Raw genomic sequence first — 18,485 nt, 5'->3', positions numbered from 1 at the left:
AGGATAAGTACACTAATAGATGAAGCAAATTATATGGATATAGTTTACTTAGATTTTAATAAAGTTCTTCTCAGACTATTTTTGTGGGAATGATAAAGAGATGTGGATTAGACAATAATGCAAGTATATAGATACAGAACTGGTTGGATGGCCAGACTCGAAAAGTAATTGTTAATGGTTCAATGTCACTGTGTCAGAAGGTTTCCTGTGTGGTACTCCACAGGGAGTCAGGATACAAAAGGAATTTGACAGGTTAAAGCATTGGGCTGAATCTAATGAAATGGAGTCCAGTAAGGATAAATGTAAAGTTTTGTGCTTGAGTACAAAAAATTCACCTTCCAAAATAAAGGATGTAGGAAGTATGGTTAGAACAGCAGTTCTGAAATAGATCTCGGAGTCTGGCCTCAGCTACTTCCTAGCAGTGTGAACCTGGGAAAGTAAGTCACTTACCCCTATTTGCTTCTGTTTCCTCATCTGTAAAATGAGCTGAAGAAGAAAATGGCAAACCACTTCAGTATCTCTGTCGAGAAAACCCCAAATGGGGTCACAGAGTCTGATGTGACTAAAAAATGACCAGACAACAAGAAGCTCAATAGAAGTCAGCACTATTATATAGCAGCCTAAAAGGTAAATTCAATCTTGGGTGGCATTTGTAGCAGCAAGCACCCCAGCATCCCAAAGGTGGCTGCCAACACAGGTTCTTAGATCTGATTTTCTAAAGGAAAGCAACTCAAAATGGGTTAACAAGCTTACTTTAATCAATCAAACATCTATCGTTTACCTAGTTCAGGGAGAAAAAAGTCAGCACCCCAAACTTCAGAGTATACAGACAGAAGTTACAAGAAAACAGAAAAACATATCAAGTAGACAGGCCTTCACACTGTCCAACCATTACATCCATACCAAATCACAGTTACCAGAGAGGGAAGCATCAATATCTGGGTTTTCAAAGCCGCCGGGGTGGGGGTGGGGGGTAGAGGGGTGGTCTCAACAGTGGCCTAGAGTCTCATCTAGTCAAATCACACATTGCTTCTCAAAGTGAGCCCCAAAGCAAAGCCTCCCATCAGGGCTTATATAGCCTTCTCCTGGCTCAGAGAATGTAACAACCTTCTTGACTCTCTGACCAATCACAAAGTACCTCCTAAGAAACAAGCCTAGTACAAGAGGCTCCAGGTGCACTGAAGCCTAGGGGCAGGGAAGATCTTAAAAATTTACATTCCTATAACAGCATTAAAAGGGGCATAGCTTTCAGGAATAGGGAGGCTATAGTACCACTATACTCTACTCTCACCAAATCTCCTCTATAGTATTATACTCAGTTCTGTAGCATCATGGTTTAAGGACAATGATAAAGCTGGAAAGTGTCCAGAGGGCAACCCAGATGGTTAAGAGCATGACAGATGAGAACTGATTGAAGAAACTGGAAATGATTAGACTATGGAGAAGACCAGAAGATGGGGAGGAAAAAAAGGGCCACGAAGGGAGGGGGACAGGAAAGACACTTTAAGTGTCTTCAAGTATTTGAAAATCTGTCATGTGAAGAATGGATTAGATTTGTTCTGTTTGGCCCCAAAGGTGAGAACCTAGAGAAATGAGCAGGAGTTGAAAAGGGGCCAACTCAAACATGATGTCAAGAAAAACTTCCAAATAATCAAAAGATGCTTCCAAATAGAATAGAAATAGAAAGCCCTGCTTAGAAAGGCCTCCTTTGAAGGACTTCAAGAAGTGACTATTTGAGGATATATTAGGTATATTATGAGAATCCCTTTCATGTATGGGTTGGACTAGATGGTTGTTGAGGTCCTTTCCAATTTTCCAATTCTATTTGTTCTATAATGAATTATTTAACAATACTTTAGCCTGCTTCTTCCATGTTTCCCCACTGTGCTAGACTTCACAGGCTGGGCCATAATTTGTGAACTCTGAAGCTTGTGAGGTCAGGTCTAGTTTGTTTACAAGATGAACATTAATACAGCTTGCTTTGCTTTTCTTTGGAGTTGACCTTGTTTAGTGAGCAATTAAAGTGTGTAACATTAACATTGTTTTCATTGTGGTTTCATTCTTGTTCTTTCTCTTTTGGCTTAAATAGATTTTAAATTGAGAGATGTGTCTTCAGGCACAGTTGAAATCAGACAAAGCCTGACTAGGAGAAAATGATTTCTAAGTTGGTACTTGGTACATATGGGTGAACAGCTGTTCTTCACTAACACAAGTAGTAATGCGTTTAAACTCTAGTATAAGAAGTTTAGGCAAGACATAAGGAAAACCTTACTAATATAACAGTAAATAACTAAATATTCAAAAGGCTATCAAGAAACACTGGTTTGTTCTCTAGAGAACTCTAGAGTTGGACTAGACACCATCATCTATTTTATTTGGTTAGGTTTAACTCAGTATTTATTGCCTCCTTAATGTACAAGAAGCTATGCTAAGAACTGAGTCTATTAAAGTGAATATAAGACTGTCTCTATGGTCAAAGATCACTCTGTCTATCAGGGAAGATAGGATTTATAGATAATTATGATACTTCCTCCAAAAGAACCTTAATATCACACATGTGGGCATTTCTGTGTGGGATATGAAGACCCTAACACAAATTGACTACTCGGAGACCTCTGAAAGTGAAGATAGAAAGTTTTATTAGAATCTTGTGAGAAGCGGGTGGTCCAGTCTCTGGGACAACACCGAGAGAGAGGAGGCTGAGGTAGAGAAGCAGAAACTGGGTTAAATAAGCAAGGGTTACCTGCCCCTCCCAAACATTAACCTAATTATTACTAATGAGGCTCTAATCTTGTTAGATAACATACATAATACATAGGTCCACTATGCAAGCCCAGTAACAACCTCAGAATACTGAACCCCCTTCAGTCTAACCTAGATACATCCTTATCTGGGTCTGAGTGACCCAAGGCCACTGTCTATTTCCTGATTGGTCAAATCCACCTGCTGCTGCCAGCTTCTTCCGTTCTACATTGTTTCATTTTAGTATTATCTAGGAGTTGTCTGGAAACTGGGAACTCAACTTCCTCCCAAGGCTACTGCCTCAACTCCCCCAAGGCTACAGTCTGTTACTTTTTATCAGTAGTCTTGTTCAGCAATTCTTGCAGTTCTATAGAAACTTAACCCTTTGCTACCTCTCACATTACCATTCCTTTCCCCAAACTAAAAATACCCCTAATTTGGTCTCAATAGTTAATCCAATCAATTGTATTAATACTCAATAGCTCTTACTTTACCTTGAAATACACAATGACTTACATATACCGTGTTTCCCCGATAATAAGACCTATCCCGAAAATAAGCCCTCCCCTTACTGTGTAAGATTCCTCTAAAATAAGCCCTCCCCCGAAAATAAGCCCTATTGAGATTGCTACTGTAGTGAAGGTGATCCCCTGCGCTACACGCTACATTACGGTACCCTCTGTATGCACCGTTCCCCCCCCCCGTGAAACGCACGCCGCGCTCCGAGCTGCATCCAATCAGAGCTGCAGCAGTGAGTGCGTCATCCTGTTCTTCCCCAGTTATTTGCTTATTGAATCAAGGTACATTTTTTTGTTCACATTTACCTGTTTATTAAAATTGCTTTCAATGTTCATTAAAATAAGTCCTCCCCTGAAAATAAGCCCTTTGGTGATTTTCTGTCCAAAAAATTAATAAGACAGTGTCTTATTATCGGGGAAACATGGTATATGGGGAAACAATACTGAACTTAGTTATAAAATACAAGGAAGTAATAAGAACATATATATATATATATATGATATTCAGAATGGGGAAACTTCACTGCAAGTCATTCCACACATTTCTAACCCCTTTATATATTAGTACATAGGACTTCAATTGTTGTAATTAAAATAAATAATCATTTGATGTCCAATTTTTTGAAGAGGAACTTCTGAACTTGGCCATACTGGTCTTCACAAACAGACACATAGTTAAATACTGGGCCCAGATCCAAAGGCTTTACAATTTGGTACATTTCGTAGAATTTGACCTTCACTGGCAGAGCCAATGTCTTTTCTATGCCACAAGATATCAGAAAATAGACTAGAAGTGATGATTCAAGGTCCCAAGACAGGGTTCTATGTGTTGATTTTAAAAAGGCAAGGGGGAAGCAACTGGATAGAAGGCTGGCCCTGGAGTCAGGAGGGCCTGAGTTCAAATGTGGCCTTAGACACCTACTAGCTGGGTGACCCTGGCCAAGTCACTTAATCTCAATTGCCTCAAAAAAAAAAAAAGGAAGAAATCTTGACACAAACTGAGCTATACATACAAACATGTAAACATACATATAACAAATACTTTATGTGTGTATACATTCATACATATATTTTATATATGTATACACATACACATATATACATGTGTAGGTGTGTATAGATTTATTTATATATGCATGAAATTTGCTATTCCCTTCTCTCCTTACCATCTCTTTTTATACCTGGTTTCCCGGCTCTGTCTATGTAATTTGGGGCAAATTACTTTATCTTTACAGGCTCCATTTTCTCATTTGTCAAATGAGTGATTGGACTAGATGAGGTCTAAGGTCACTAAGAAAAAAATAACTAAAAGAAAGTGATCTTTTGCTGTTTTTTTTTTCCTTCTGAAAACCTGTGTGCATTTGGACTCATTTAATAATTGCATTTCCTTGAATGTCACCTTGGATGCTTTCTTTTCCTCTGTAACATATGCATCAATAGGAAAATAAATTAGTTGGTGACATTCTCTACTTACTCTGGGAGTCAGACTACCCACAGTCAACAAAAAGATCAAACTGAAAATTCCTCAATGCTTTTGGGATAGCCACAACTCCTTGATGGTAGTCACAATGTGATATAGTTCACTGCTATTTAATACCAAGGTAGAGAGTAGGGTTGCAGGTTATGGCATGCAATGTTCCATTTTGAGCCAAAGAGTCAGGGGAGTGGTTTAAGGAAGCTGCAGGCCCACATATGCTAATCAGTGGTCTCAGGGAAGGGGAGTTATATGTAATAAAAACTTTTGGAAGATTTCTCTTGGGTACGTGGCAAACAGCAGAGGGCTTTAAAACACAGGGTGAATTCTGATTCCATAGTTTGAAATTCTGCCAGAGGAGAAAAAGCACTTACATAAAATTTGGGACATTGCTTGTTTCTGATTTGGCTTTTATTAATCAATCAATAAGAATGTATTAAGCACCTACTGTTTCCAAATCACTGTACAAGTAGCAAGAGATACAAAATCATATAAAAGAGCTAATAATATACCCAAGAAACCACATATGCACATCTCTCTCTTTCTCAATGTGTATGTGTGTCTGTGTCTGTGTCTGTGTATGTGTGTGTGTGTGTACAAAATAGATACAAGGAAAATTGGTGAAGGGAGGCACATTCAGCTAGGAGAATTAAGAAAGCCTTACAGTAGAAGATATAACTCAGGCTGATCCTTTTTTTTTTTTTTTTAAAGCAATTGGGGTTAAGTAACTTGCTCAAGGTTTTACATGGCCAGTTATTTCTGGGTATGGTGCTAAGTATCTGAGCCCGAATTCGATCCCCAGGTCATCCTGACACTGGGGCTAGTGCTCTTACTCACTGAGCCACCTGGCCGCCCCTCGGGCTGATCTTTAAAGAAAACTAAGGATTCTAAAGGACAAAAGACAGGATGGAGTGCATTCCAAGCATAGGGGACAGTCAGTGAAAAGGATTGTAGATGGGAAATGGAATACTATGTAAGAGGAATGGCAAGGCCCAGAGTGAACACTAAGGGAAATATTACATAATAAGCCTGGAAAGGAAAGTGAGGGCCAAATTGTGGAAGGCTTTAAACACCAAACAGAGGCATTTATATTTGATTCTAGAGGTAACTGGGAGGCAACTAGAGTGGCTCAGCTCTGAGATGCAGGTAATAAAATTTAAATGTTATATGTAGTTCCTCCTACAGCAATAGCTCCCCAATCCTACTTGAATTGGATGGCCCAGGTCCCCAAAGGGAATACCTACAAAGAGTTCAAAGGGCAACCCCACTGGGCAGCGGTTTCTCACGCTGCTCGCGGGCTCCAGTCAGAGTTCCCCACTGACTAGTCAGAATCATTTAGCTTTTAGAAAGGATACTTACTAAGCAGGTACAGCAAGAACAGTTGTCACAGAAATATCTACCCAAATTAGAGGTATGCTTTCCCCTTGCACACACAGGGTACCTACTCTTCCCAAATTTATATAGGACTTGATCATAACTAGTTTACGTTTTTGATTAGCTGTAATTACAATTTTATACAACTGTCCAAACCCTAAACCCCACATTACCCAACCATTGTGAGGATAAATAAGATGTTTTCAAGACATCCTTTGAGCTGCTTGGAAGAAAACCATCCATAATGTACACAGCATCATAAGCTGAACTTTAACTTGGTGTTCTGAGACTGTTTTCAAAGTCACGGTACATTACACAAGAGCTGTTTTAGATGGATTATTCTGGTTATCTTTAAGACAATAAAGGCTGTGAATGAGCTGAGGTCACAACTGCTGTACAGTAAGTAGTTCATGGGCCTTTTTCTAAAGCAGAAATAAAAGCAACCAATAATTAAAATCATGTTTTCCACTAGTTAAAATCAATCCCTCGTGACTCGGACTAGATTCTTAATGAAATCTTTAGTACAAACAGCTTATTCCAGACATGACACCATCAAGATTCATTATAATAACATTACTGTATTCCAATCCACATTTCCAACCAGACTTTGGTACTAAAAAGAGCATTGGATTTAGACTTGAGGTGACTGGGTTTAAAAATCAACTCTGCTAGTACCTGTGGGACCTTGGGCAAGTAAGTCACTTAACCACTCCAGGTATTAGTTTTATCATCTGTGAAATGGGAAGGTTGGATATGACATCTAAAGTTGCTTCTAGCTCCAAATATAGTTAGCTCAAGTTGTGGTATAAATACCTTAATACAAACTAGTTTGTGGTGGAAAGAACAGTGGATTGCCCAACCAGAGAGCCTGGATTAATATCCTGACCCTGTTACTTATTACTTCTGTAATGAGTAGTGAGCTACATGATATGGTGCATGAGAGTGCTGGACTTGGAAGACAGGAAGACATGAATTTCCAATCCTGCTTCAGACAATAAGTAACTATGTGACCCTGGGCAAGTCACTCAACATCTCTTGGCCTCACTTTCTTATCTGTAAAATGGGGACATAAGAGCATGTTCTTCACTGGGTTGTTGTGACAATCAAATGCATAACCTATGTAAAATTATTTGCAAACCTGAAAGTGCTATATAAATGCTGTTACTATTTTTATGTGACTTCATTTAACTCTGAGAGCCTCACTTTTCTGATCTGCAAAATAGGAATAATAATAATATCCACTTCACAAGGTTGTTGTGAGAGTCAAATAACATAACATCTAAAGTGCTTTCCTTAGGGTGCTACATAAATATTATTACTACTATTATGTGATTTTAATTCTAAAGGCCTCAATTTTCTCTTCCGTAAAATGAGGGGGTTGACCTTTATCTTTAAGTTCCCATCCAGCTGGAAATCCTATCATCCTATGACATGATGACTAGACTGGTAGAAGGGCAGCTAGGTGGCAATGTGGATAGTGTACCAGGCCTGGACTTAGGAAGACCTGAGTTCAAAGCCAGCCTCAGATACTTACTGTGTGACTTGGGCAAGTCACTTAATCTTGTTTGCCTCAGTGTCTTCACCTATAAAATGAGCCAGAGAAGGAAGTGACAAACTACTTCAGTATCCTTGACAAGAAAACCCAAAAGGAGTCCAGAAGAGTGAAACATGACTGAAACAACTGAACAACAAGAAGACCAGGGGAATACTGAAAGTATTAAAGAAAAATAACTCATCACAGTTAAGATCCAAAGTACTGGCTATCTTATCACAGCCATCCCAGTGGATGGAGATAGTTTTTTGTTTGAATTGCCTATGGGACATTCAATTCAAAATGTCCAACAGGCAGCTGGTGATATGAGACTAAAGCTCAGGTGAGACTAGGACTGGATACACATACACACATATCTGGGAATCATGAGCCTAAAGATGATAATTAAAGCCCTACTTCACACATAAATAATAACATGATCTGACATGTGACAAGGGGGAAAATGCTTGTTGATTGATATGTGTATCAGATTACAGTTTCCAAAGTATTTTTACACACATGAACTCATACCCACAACTGTCACATGGCTCACTGTGCCATCTCTTGAGGAATAAAGTTAACTGCTGGTCCCTAAGCTTCAACTCTGGGAACTTGGGTATTAGGTATTTGACATGGGAAGACTCTAGAATGTCCTTATTTTCCTATTAGCTCCAGCTATCAAAAATGTCAATGTTTGTTTCTAAACCTATCACCTCATGCTAAATAACAGCAAGGGCAACTTTTATAAATTGTCCAGACAATTATATGTCTTCAGTCACTAGTTTTTGGGGTGGGGAAGAGGGGGAAAGGGGTGTTGTTATTAACGCGGAGTTAGGTCAAATTCCCTTAAGTGATATTGGTCCCCTTTAGTTCAACCCTTCCCACTCCCATCACCACTTCCACCCCTCATTTTCAGGTGTCTTAAGACTACAGGCAGCCAGCCAGATAGTGAAGTGGATGGAGCACAGGGCTTGAAGTCAAGAAGACCTAAATTCCAATTTGGCCTTAGACACTTAACTGACTGTGTGATCCTAGGGCAAGTGAGTAAATATCTCCCAGCCTCAGTTTCCTAAACTGTAAAAGGGGGATAAATAACAAAACCTACTTGGCAGGGTTATTATGAGGATCAAATGAGACGGTATTTGTAAAGTGCTTAGCACAGTCCTCGACACATAAAACTATAAAAATGCCTATTCCCTTCCCCTTCTCTTCAAGATCACAAAAACAGTGGCAGTGTTAGGGCTCAAGTCATTATAGGTCACATCATGCATACCTTGCAAAGGTGGCATATGACAGACTATATTGTAATGAATTTTGAAATTTTAGAAAGGAAAGGGCATTTTTGTAGGTTAGATCTCTACTAATCAAATTACACAAAGAACTCATCAATCGTATCAGTTATCATATACTATACATGTTGATATCTCATTTATCTATGTATTTATTAGCTATTAAAGAATATAAATATATGATAATTAATAACCAAACCTAGGTGACCCTAGGTAATGTCTAACTTCATTTGGTAACATGCTGTCAGGAAGAGATAATTCAGTCCTATAATAAAACTATTTGCCATGCAGAATGAAACAGATACACTGCCATACCAAGGTCACTGACCATTTACCAGAGTACACTTGGATGTAGTCCAAACCAGTTGCTGATATATTTTAAAGAAAGTAAAAATAACTAAAAAGTGGCATACATAATTCAGTCTCTCCCTCTTTACTCCATCATTCCCTGCTGTCTACAAATATACCCAGGTCTCTCCCATCCTTAAAAAACCCTCACTTAATCCTACCATAGGTCAAGCAGATCTGTAGCCCTTTCCCTGAGTAGCCAAATTCCTTGAAAAAGCTGTCTACACTCCTTGCCTCCACTTTCTCTCTTCTCAATCTTCTATCAGTCCCTTGGAATGTCTTCCAACTTCATCATGCAACTGGAACTGCTCTCTCTAAAGTTACCAGGCATATCTTAGTGGGAAAATCCAATGGCCTTTTCTCGGTGCACATCCTTCTTGACCTCTCATTACCATTAGACATTTTTTAATCTCCCTCTCCTCCTGGATATTCTCTTCTCTTTAGAGTTTCATGACAATGTTCTCTTAGTTCTCTTCTTATCTGACTATTCAATCTCCTTTGTTGGACCATCACACCTTGGGCACTTAAATGTAAAATACTAATGCTTTTTTATTTTTACCTCTTTGCCAAGTGCTGCTTCACTCTTATCCCCAGTTTAAAGGATGTTTTTCAAGGATTTGATGTAGATACCGTAACCGTTGGGAGTAGTATAGATGGTAGCCCAGTTCTAGATTTTGGCTCCAAAGTTCTGCCTTCCAGAAATAATCATCAGGGTTGTCAAACTTATTCAGAGGGAAGGTTAGGCAGAGGACTTTGAACACCTTTGTCTGACACTTGGCTTGTAACAACATGAACTGGTTCAGCAGGAACTCTTACCTGCCCCTTAGCTATCCTTGATTTTTGAATGCACACTGCACACTTTGACAGGGAGGGAAAGGGAAAAAGTGAACTCCCTGACTTACAGGCTTTTCTCCTTCCTTTTTGCTGAAAGCAGATTTAGATTAGCATTTGTGGAATGGATTGGGTTCATTGGCTGTATTACTTTCTCTTCTGGCTAGTCCTACTCATTTCTGCCTCCTACAATCCTTGTCTTCCTTCAAGGCTCAATTCAGGTGTTACCTCCCCTGTAAAGCCTGCCTTGTTTCCCCCAGTGGTTGTGTCTATATTCCTCCTCAATTTTCCTTTTTCTTACGTTTATATGGACAAAATATATTAAGTATACTTGTGGATTAAAATACATCAATATAAAAAAAATACACCCAAAGAAGCAAAAATACTGCTAGATTCCAGTATAACAGAATTCCTTTGTCCTTCATTATCTCTGGGCAATGTTTTGTAGAAAAGTAGAATTCTGAAAGGAACATCTCTTTACACATCCTGTAATTAGATCTCACTCTGATAACATAATAGAATACATAATATTTTAATTTATCTTATTTTGATAAACAATAATAATTCAAACTTATACAGAGCTTTCAAGTTTATAAAGTGATACCTATCAGACTGGCTAACATGACAAAACAGGAAAATGATAAATGGTGGAAAAGATATGGGAAAATTGGAACACTAATGCATTGTTGGTGGAGTTGTGAACTGATCCAATCATGCTGGAGAACAATTTGGAACTATGCCCAAAGGGCTATAAAACTGTGCATACCCTTTGACCCAGGAATACCACTTCTAGGTTTGTATTCCAAAGACAGCATAAGAATGGGAAAAAGACCCACATTTACAAAAATATTTATAGTAAGTAGAGAATTTAGAACTCAAAATCTTATGGAAGTTAATGTTGAAAACTAAAAATAAATAATTTTATTTAAAAAATGATTTACATATTAATAGTTCCTCATAACAACCCTGTGAATTTGGCAGTACATTATAATTCCCATCTTACAGATGACAAAAATGTGGTTAATACAAGTGAATTCTCAATCCCAGGTCTTCTGACTAATCATATTGTATTATTTCTGTTACACCACAGAGATTCCCAAAGATAGGTTTCCCTATAAGTCTTTCCTATTTCATAATAAATCATTCTCTTGGAGCTATCACATCTCTAACCGTCAGTGATAATATAAAATCTCATTCTTATTTAACTCATTGCACAGAGAATGGTCCAAACTATCTACGGCGCTGAGACACCCGCCAGGGCTGCAGAGTGAGCTAAAGCGCGTACCACCACTTCAAACAACTTCCTCACTCTAAGTGAACCAGAGAGTCGCAGAAGAGCACGAAGACCCGTGAAGGTCACGTGACAGGCTCCGCTCCTCCCACTAGCTCCAGCTTGCTCGCGACCCCGTAGAGGCAGGTGGGGCGGGGACTGGACGGAACCAGGGAAACGAATGGAGAAGTTCTGCGCGTTCTATCACTCGCAGAGGAGGCGGAACCCAGGCGCGAGGGAGCGCGCGCTCGCCGAAAGAGGAACTCATTACGCGCACGCCGTAGCCCGCCCAGGAGGAAACGAGGCTCGAGAGTGGGAGTGCGCGCTCGCGTCCTTCCCTCCCCTCACTCCGTCTCCTCCCCCTCCCCCCTCGTCCCGCCCTGCCCTACCCGCCCAACTCGATTCCTCCTGCCTTCGTTCCCTCCCTCCCCGGCGTTCGGGCCGATCTCCTTGCTCTCGAGCTGCGGCGCTCGGCCAGCGGCGGCCGCCAGAGGAGGAGGTGGAGGGCGGCGGAGGTACAGGCGGCGGCTGAGGAGGAGGCCGTGGAGGCGGCGGCGGCGGTGGTAAGATGGCGGACTTCCTGCCGTCCCGCTCCGTGCTGTCCGTGTGCTTCCCGGGCTGCCTGCTGACCAGCAGCGAAGCCGAGCAACAGCGCAAGTCGAAGGAGATCGACAAATGCCTGTCGCGGGAGAAGACGTACGTAAAGCGACTGGTGAAGATCCTGCTGCTGGGCGCCGGCGAGAGCGGCAAGTCCACCTTCCTCAAACAGATGAGGATCATCCACGGGCAGGATTTCGACCAGCGGGCCCGGGAGGAGTTCCGCGCCACCATCTACAGCAATGTGATCAAAGGTGAGGGGCCCAAGGGCCTGCTGACCCGGGGCGGGGCCGGGCGGGGGCCGGGACCTCGGGGGATGGGGCCCCCTGCGGGTCCGGCGGCTGGGGCCCCCTGCGGGTCCGGCGGCTGGAGACTTTGTCCCGACGCTCCCGAGGTGAAAGGGAACCTCCCTGGGCATCGTCTCGCGCCCCAACCCCACCCCCATGTTCCCGAGTGAAGGCCGTCGGCCCTGGTCTCGTCTTCGAAGGGAAGTGTGGCGGGGTGGGGTGACTCGGCGGGGAGCCACCCTCGTTGTCAGTGGAAGGTAACGCGCGGGACACTCCTCTCGGCCCCCAAGTCGGCCGCCCGGTGCCGTTCCCCCTCCTCGCGCTGACCGCTGTCCTTGAAGTTCTCGTTTCCGACCTACTCCTCCCTTTCCGAAGTTTGGGTGCTAGAGGCTTGGTAAAAAGCCCTGGCAGAAGAGAAACTTGGTTGTTTGTTTGCATTAAAGTCTTTTCCAGAGCCATGAGTGTCTGCCTGTGGGAGGCTTCTTGTGGGTTGTCTTGGGCCCTTTTTTTAGGTTGTCAGACTTAGGCTGTGCTGGTGGCAACCAGTTCCTGTAGTAGGCAGAGGTCTTTCATCCCCCCCCAAAGTCCTAATAGTGGTTATTCCATTTCATCCCAGTGATTTGCACAGCCCCAAATGCTTTTTTGCTTTCGATAGTGTCCACCCAATTGAGCCACAGTTTAATTAGGATTGTAGTTGGCACATACATAGGAATCGCTTAATAAATGCTTTATCTAAATGAATTAGGAAAAAAAATGCTAAGGTCTGTTGCCCCTCTTTTATGTAGCTACGTTTTCTGGTTGAATAAACGATTTGGAAATATTTTGTAGCAGAAGCACTAGGATCTAGATAGAAGTGGCCTTAGAAATCACTTGACAACCTCCTCCCTTACCGACCCCATTTTGCAGATAAGAAAACTGAGGCCCAGGGAGAGTAAGTGACTGACTTAAGATTTTACATACAGTAAGTAGGAGAGATGGTATCCTCTGGTTTCAAATTCTGCTGTCTTTGTGCTGCACCCTGATGATTTACTTATGTTCAAAAAGTGTTTCTTATAAATTCCGACCCCGGAACAAACAACCTATATGATACTTTTTTTGACTGGCTTTTTAAAAAAATGGATGTTTTTAGTATAAAGGAAGTGCGATAAAACTGAGATCAAGTGCATTTATTGCTTATAGCCTACTGGTTTTGATGTTTTGAGATTTCCTTTAATTTATGTAATTTCTGAGTAGCTACTCCAAGTAGTCTCAGATTTCAAGTCTTCTAAAGCAGTAATTTCTTAGTGGAATTACTTCAGAAAGTAGTAAAATAATTTGTTATTTTTTTCTTCCAAAGTTGTTCTTAGAAGAACAGGTTAAGAAAGTTAAACCTTTAGCTTCATTATATATATACTTAGCCTTACTTGTTTGAATTAAATCAAAATAAAGATACTCCCTTTCAATACCTCAGAAATTCCCCCCCCTTTTTTTTTCTTAAAGTCTGTTCTTTGAAGGAAACATTCATATCAGAAATTTAGTAAAACCCAAGTAGGTAAATATTGTTTAGAAGGTATATTAATAAGTGGATACTAATCCTTTTAACTAGGTCATTAGAGCAATTCACATGATTAAAAAAAATGCTCAGAAGGATTGTAGTATCTTTGAACCGATATTCTTGGATCTTACCCATCTGAATGAATCCATTTTCTGTGTATTCTACAGATGAGTCCCTGGAATCTGGATTCATAGCTACTAAGATGGATCAGAGGTTTAGTGATTGATATATTGGTTCTTAATTGAAATAAATCTCTGTAAGGTCAGTTACCTTAAGCAGCCCTCACTAAAACACACACATACATGAGTGTACCCATGTGCTTGCTCTCTCTCTCTCTTCTCCCCCTCTTTCCCCCCCCCTCTCTCCCCCTCTCCCTCTCTCTCACTCCCCCCCCCACCCCCCCTCCTTTTCAGGGAAGACTGTTAACTTAAATTGATTTCACACAAGCAGGAAAGCCCAGGATAACTTCATCTTGGTATTGACCGATGTTTGGGAAGCATCAGATAGCTTCTGATTCTAGTTGTTCTCTCAATAAGAATCTTTTGGATTAGACTTAAAATTCCAAATAAAAATGTTTGTTGAATTGAATTTACTGCTCTTGCTCTTTAAGTATCATTAAAGTGTTTATTAACAGAAAAAGAGCGTTTGATAAGAATTTTTCTCAACAGTTTTTATCTACTCCAGAGGTTATTTTGTGAAGTCATCTGATTTTATTCAAAATTCTTTATAATGAAAGGTAATGTTAATGATACTGTGAACACCCAGTTTTATCTATATGAGTCTGAGTAACTCCGGGTATTTGTAGAGGAGATGGTAGAAATGATCAACTTAAAGCAGTGTTGTTTTAATTAATAGTAGTTTTAAAGAAATAGACAAACATTTTTAAATTTTAATAATTTCCTTCACCCCGTTTATTTTTTTTTTAAGGTATGAGGGTCCTTGTAGATGCCCGAGAAAAGCTTCATATTCCTTGGGGAGATAATTCAAATCAAGTCAATGGAGACAAAATGATGGCTTTTGACACTCGATCAGCTATGGCAGCACAGGGAATGGTGGAAACACGGGTTTTTTTGCAATATCTTCCTGCAATAAGAGCATTATGGGCAGATAGCGGTATCCAGCATGCCTATGACCGACGTCGAGAATTTCAACTGGTAAGAAATACTCTTTTAAAATATGTCTTGTAAAAAACATCTAAGTGAAATGTTATTAGTGTCTACTATTAGCAGGACACCCCCACCTTTTTTTTAACTGAAGTATAGCATAATGAATCTGTCTAAAATCCTGATCAGTGAAATTGATGACGACTGTTGATGTTTTTATTGTTGTTCTTTTGCTGAGCAAAGAGAATAAGTAAACCACATAGAGCTAATGAAATTGGAGTATTAAAAAAAAACCATTTCTTTCTTTCTTTGCAAGGGTGGCCATAATGTCTCCTAAGGGAGAACTTCTTTAAAAACATTTTTCCAGCCTTTATTCTTGTCGTAGATAACTGTTAACATAATTTGCTTTGGCTCTGTTCCCCGTCTCCCCCCTATACGTTTTTTATTGTTCAGTCTTTTTTCAGTTGTCTGACTGTTCATGACCTCATTTGAGGTTTTCTTGGCAAAGATATTTGAGTGGTTTGCTGTTTCTTTCTCCAGCTCATTTTACAGATGAGGAAAATGAGGCAAAAACAGGGTGAAGTGACTTACATACAGCTAGTGAGTCTGAGGCCAGATTTGAATTCAAGAAGATGAGTGTTCCTAACTTCAGGCCCAGTACTCTTATCTACTGTGCCACATAGCTCCGCTGGCTCTCTACACAGTAGGTGTTTTAATGCTTCAGTTAGTCCTTTTGCTCTGAGTTACAGGTTGTTTCTTTTTTTTAGTAGTGGCTTTTTATAGTTAAGGACCTTATTAATTTTTTTCAAATGCTTTATTAACTTCTGATTTACATCATACATTTCCGCCAGATTTTGAGTTACAAATTTTCTCCCCGTTTTTCCCCTACCCACCGCCCCAAAATAGCAGTCCCACAGGATATCCCCTCCTCCAATCTGCTCTCTCCCATACCCCTTTAGACTTTTCCAGTGGATCTCTATGCCCCAGTGCTTGTGTATCTTATTTCCCCGATTACATGTAAAATAGTATATGTGTGTGTGTGTGTGTGTGTGTGTGTGTGTGCGAGTATTTGATTTTAAAACTTTGAATTCCAGATTCATTCCCCTCCTCCCTTGTCTCCCACCCTTACCGGGAAGATAAGCAGTTCAGTATAGGTTGTACATGTGTGGCTAATGCAAAACAATAACATAGTAGATATATTGTAAAAGACTGACTATATTTCCCTCCCTCCTATCCCACCTCCCACTTGTTCTGTTCTCTACTTTGATCCCATCCCTTCTCAAAAGTGGGTGCTCGAACTTCCCTCCCCCCCCAGCCTGCCCTCCCTTCCATTATCCCCCCTACACTCCTGAAGGGTTAGATACCCTATTTAGTGTGTATTTCTTTCCTTCCTCAAGCCAAATTCAATGGGAATAAGGTTGACCCATTCCCTTTTGCCTTCCTATTCTTCCCCTCCATTGTAACCATTTTCCCTTGCCTCTTCTATATGAGATAGTTTATCCCATTCTGTCTCTCCCCATCTCCTCTCATTATATTCCTCTCTCAACTCTTAATTTCACCTTCTATCATTCCTTCCTGTTAAATTGGTTCTGTGCCCTCTATCTATGTATACTTGCAAACATATATACACACATTCACATATGTAGTCATATGCCCATATACCCTCATATGTAGACATATATATACACACACACACATATATATATATATACACACACACACACACACACACACACATATATATATATATTTCTATTCCCTTCAACTACTGAGAAAAGTTTCATCAGTTACAATTATTGTTTTTCCATGTAGGAATGTTAATAGTTCAACTTTAATAAGTTCCTTATGATTTTTTTTCCCTGTTTACCTTCTCATGCTTCTCTTCCTTCTTGTATCTGAATGTCAGATTTTCTATTCAGTTCTTTTTTCAGCAAGAATGCTTGAAAGTCCTCTATTCCACTGAATGACCATATTTTCCCCTGAAACATGATACTCAGTTTTGCTGGGTAGGTGACTCTTGGTTTTAATCCCAGCTCCTTTGCCCTTCGGAATATCATATTCCAAGCCCTTCGATCCCTCAGTGTAGAAGCTACCAGATCCTGGGTTATCCTGATTGTGTTTCCACAATATTCAAATTGTTTCTTCCTGGCTGCTTGCAATATTCTCTCCTTGATCTGGGAATTCCAGGACCTGGCTATAATATTCCTAGGAGTTTTCTTTTTGGGATCTTTTTCAGGAGGTGATCAGTGGATTCTTTCAACCTCTATTTTGCCCTCTGGTTCTGAAACATCAGGGCAGTTTTCTTTGAGAACTTCCTGGATGATGATTTCTAGGTTCTTACTTTGATCATGGCTTTCAGGTAGTCCAATAATTTTTAAATTCTCTCTCCTGGATCTATTTTCCAGGTCAGTGGTTTTTCCCATGAGATATTTCACATTGCCTTCTATTCTTTCCTTTGTTTGGATCTGTTTAACAGCATCTTGATTTCTCATAAAGTCATTAGCTTCCATTTGCTCCAATCTAATTCTGAAGCAATGATTCTCCTCAGTGAGCTTTTGAGATTCTTTTTCCATCAGGCAAATTTGGCTTTTTAAGGCATTCTTCTCTTCATTGCCTTTTTGAGCCTCTTTTGCCATTTGAGTTAGTCTATTTTTTAAGGTGGTTTTTTCCTCAGGCTGTTGACTCTCATTTCAAATGCAATTTTCTTGCATTGTTCTCATTTCTCTTCCCAATTTTTCCTCCACTTCTCTTATCTGCTTCTTAAGGTCCTCTATGGCCTGTAACCAGCTCGTATTTTCCTTTGAAGCTTTTCGTGCAGGAGTTCTGACTTCACTGTTTTCCTCCTGTTCCATGCTTTGCTCCTTTTTGTCCCCAGAATAGGAGTGTAATGTTTGAATCTTCTGCTTTGTTTCCTTTGCCTGGTCATGTCGCCCCTCAGTCACTTGACCCCTGGGCTTTTTGCCACAGTAGGACTCTGCTACCAGACAGGGGATCTTTCGTCCCAAATGCTGGGGTTTTCTCAGCTGCTGGAGGTATTAGATGGGTGCCCTCTCTGAGATCTCCACATGCTCTGGCAAGCTGGACACACACCCCAGGACCTCCACCCTAGACTGCACTCCAGATCCACGAAGGTTAAAGCAGGAGCGATTACCCCTCAGGCTGGTGCTTGGTCCCCCTACAGTCTGCAGGCCAAGAGCTGAAGCTGCCACACGGTGCTGGCTGTGCAGGGTGTCTCAGCGGCTTCTGGCCCCTGGGGGCAAAAGCCACGCACTCCCACTTACTGGGTCCCAAAGTCCAGACTGCACTGACCTCTCACTTTGTCCTTCACATCTATGTGTTGACAAATCTGGAAATGGCCACAGCTGCTGCTGATCTGGAGTCTCTCCAGCCGTTGGCTGGTCAGGCCCCAGGCTTGGCTTGGCGTGGGGCTGGGCTGGGCTCCCAGAGCGCTATGCTGGCCGATTCCTGCCAGCTTGCTGGGCTGTCCTCAGGGGGAAGTTAGCTTCTCTGTGTCATTTTGTGGGTTCTGCAGCTCCAAAGTTTGTTTAGAGTCCCCTTTTACATGGATTGGGGAAGGTGGAAGACGT

General features: G+C 41.0%; 1 protein-coding gene across 1 annotated transcript in view; it reads left to right on the top strand.

The window, feature by feature from the left end:
• The first annotated feature begins 11,741 nt into the window (after positions 1-11,741).
• GNA13 (G protein subunit alpha 13) overlaps positions 11,742-18,485 on the top strand; it is a 72,652-nt gene continuing 65,908 nt past the window's right edge. The window contains exons 1-2 of the mRNA XM_069076574.1: positions 11,742-12,228; positions 14,723-14,949. Coding sequence (XP_068932675.1) covers positions 11,946-12,228; positions 14,723-14,949 — 510 coding nt within the window. The 5' untranslated portion in view covers positions 11,742-11,945. The remainder of the gene's footprint in view (positions 12,229-14,722; positions 14,950-18,485) is intronic.

This window comes from Petaurus breviceps, unplaced genomic scaffold, assembly GCF_028583685.1.
Source record: "Petaurus breviceps papuanus isolate PSGF00001 unplaced genomic scaffold, PetGlider_PUasm1.0 90925, whole genome shotgun sequence".
Classification (NCBI taxonomy): Eukaryota; Metazoa; Chordata; class Mammalia; order Diprotodontia; family Petauridae; genus Petaurus; species Petaurus breviceps.
Note: the sequence above shows the minus strand (reverse complement) of the source record. Positions and strands in the feature narration are given on the sequence as shown.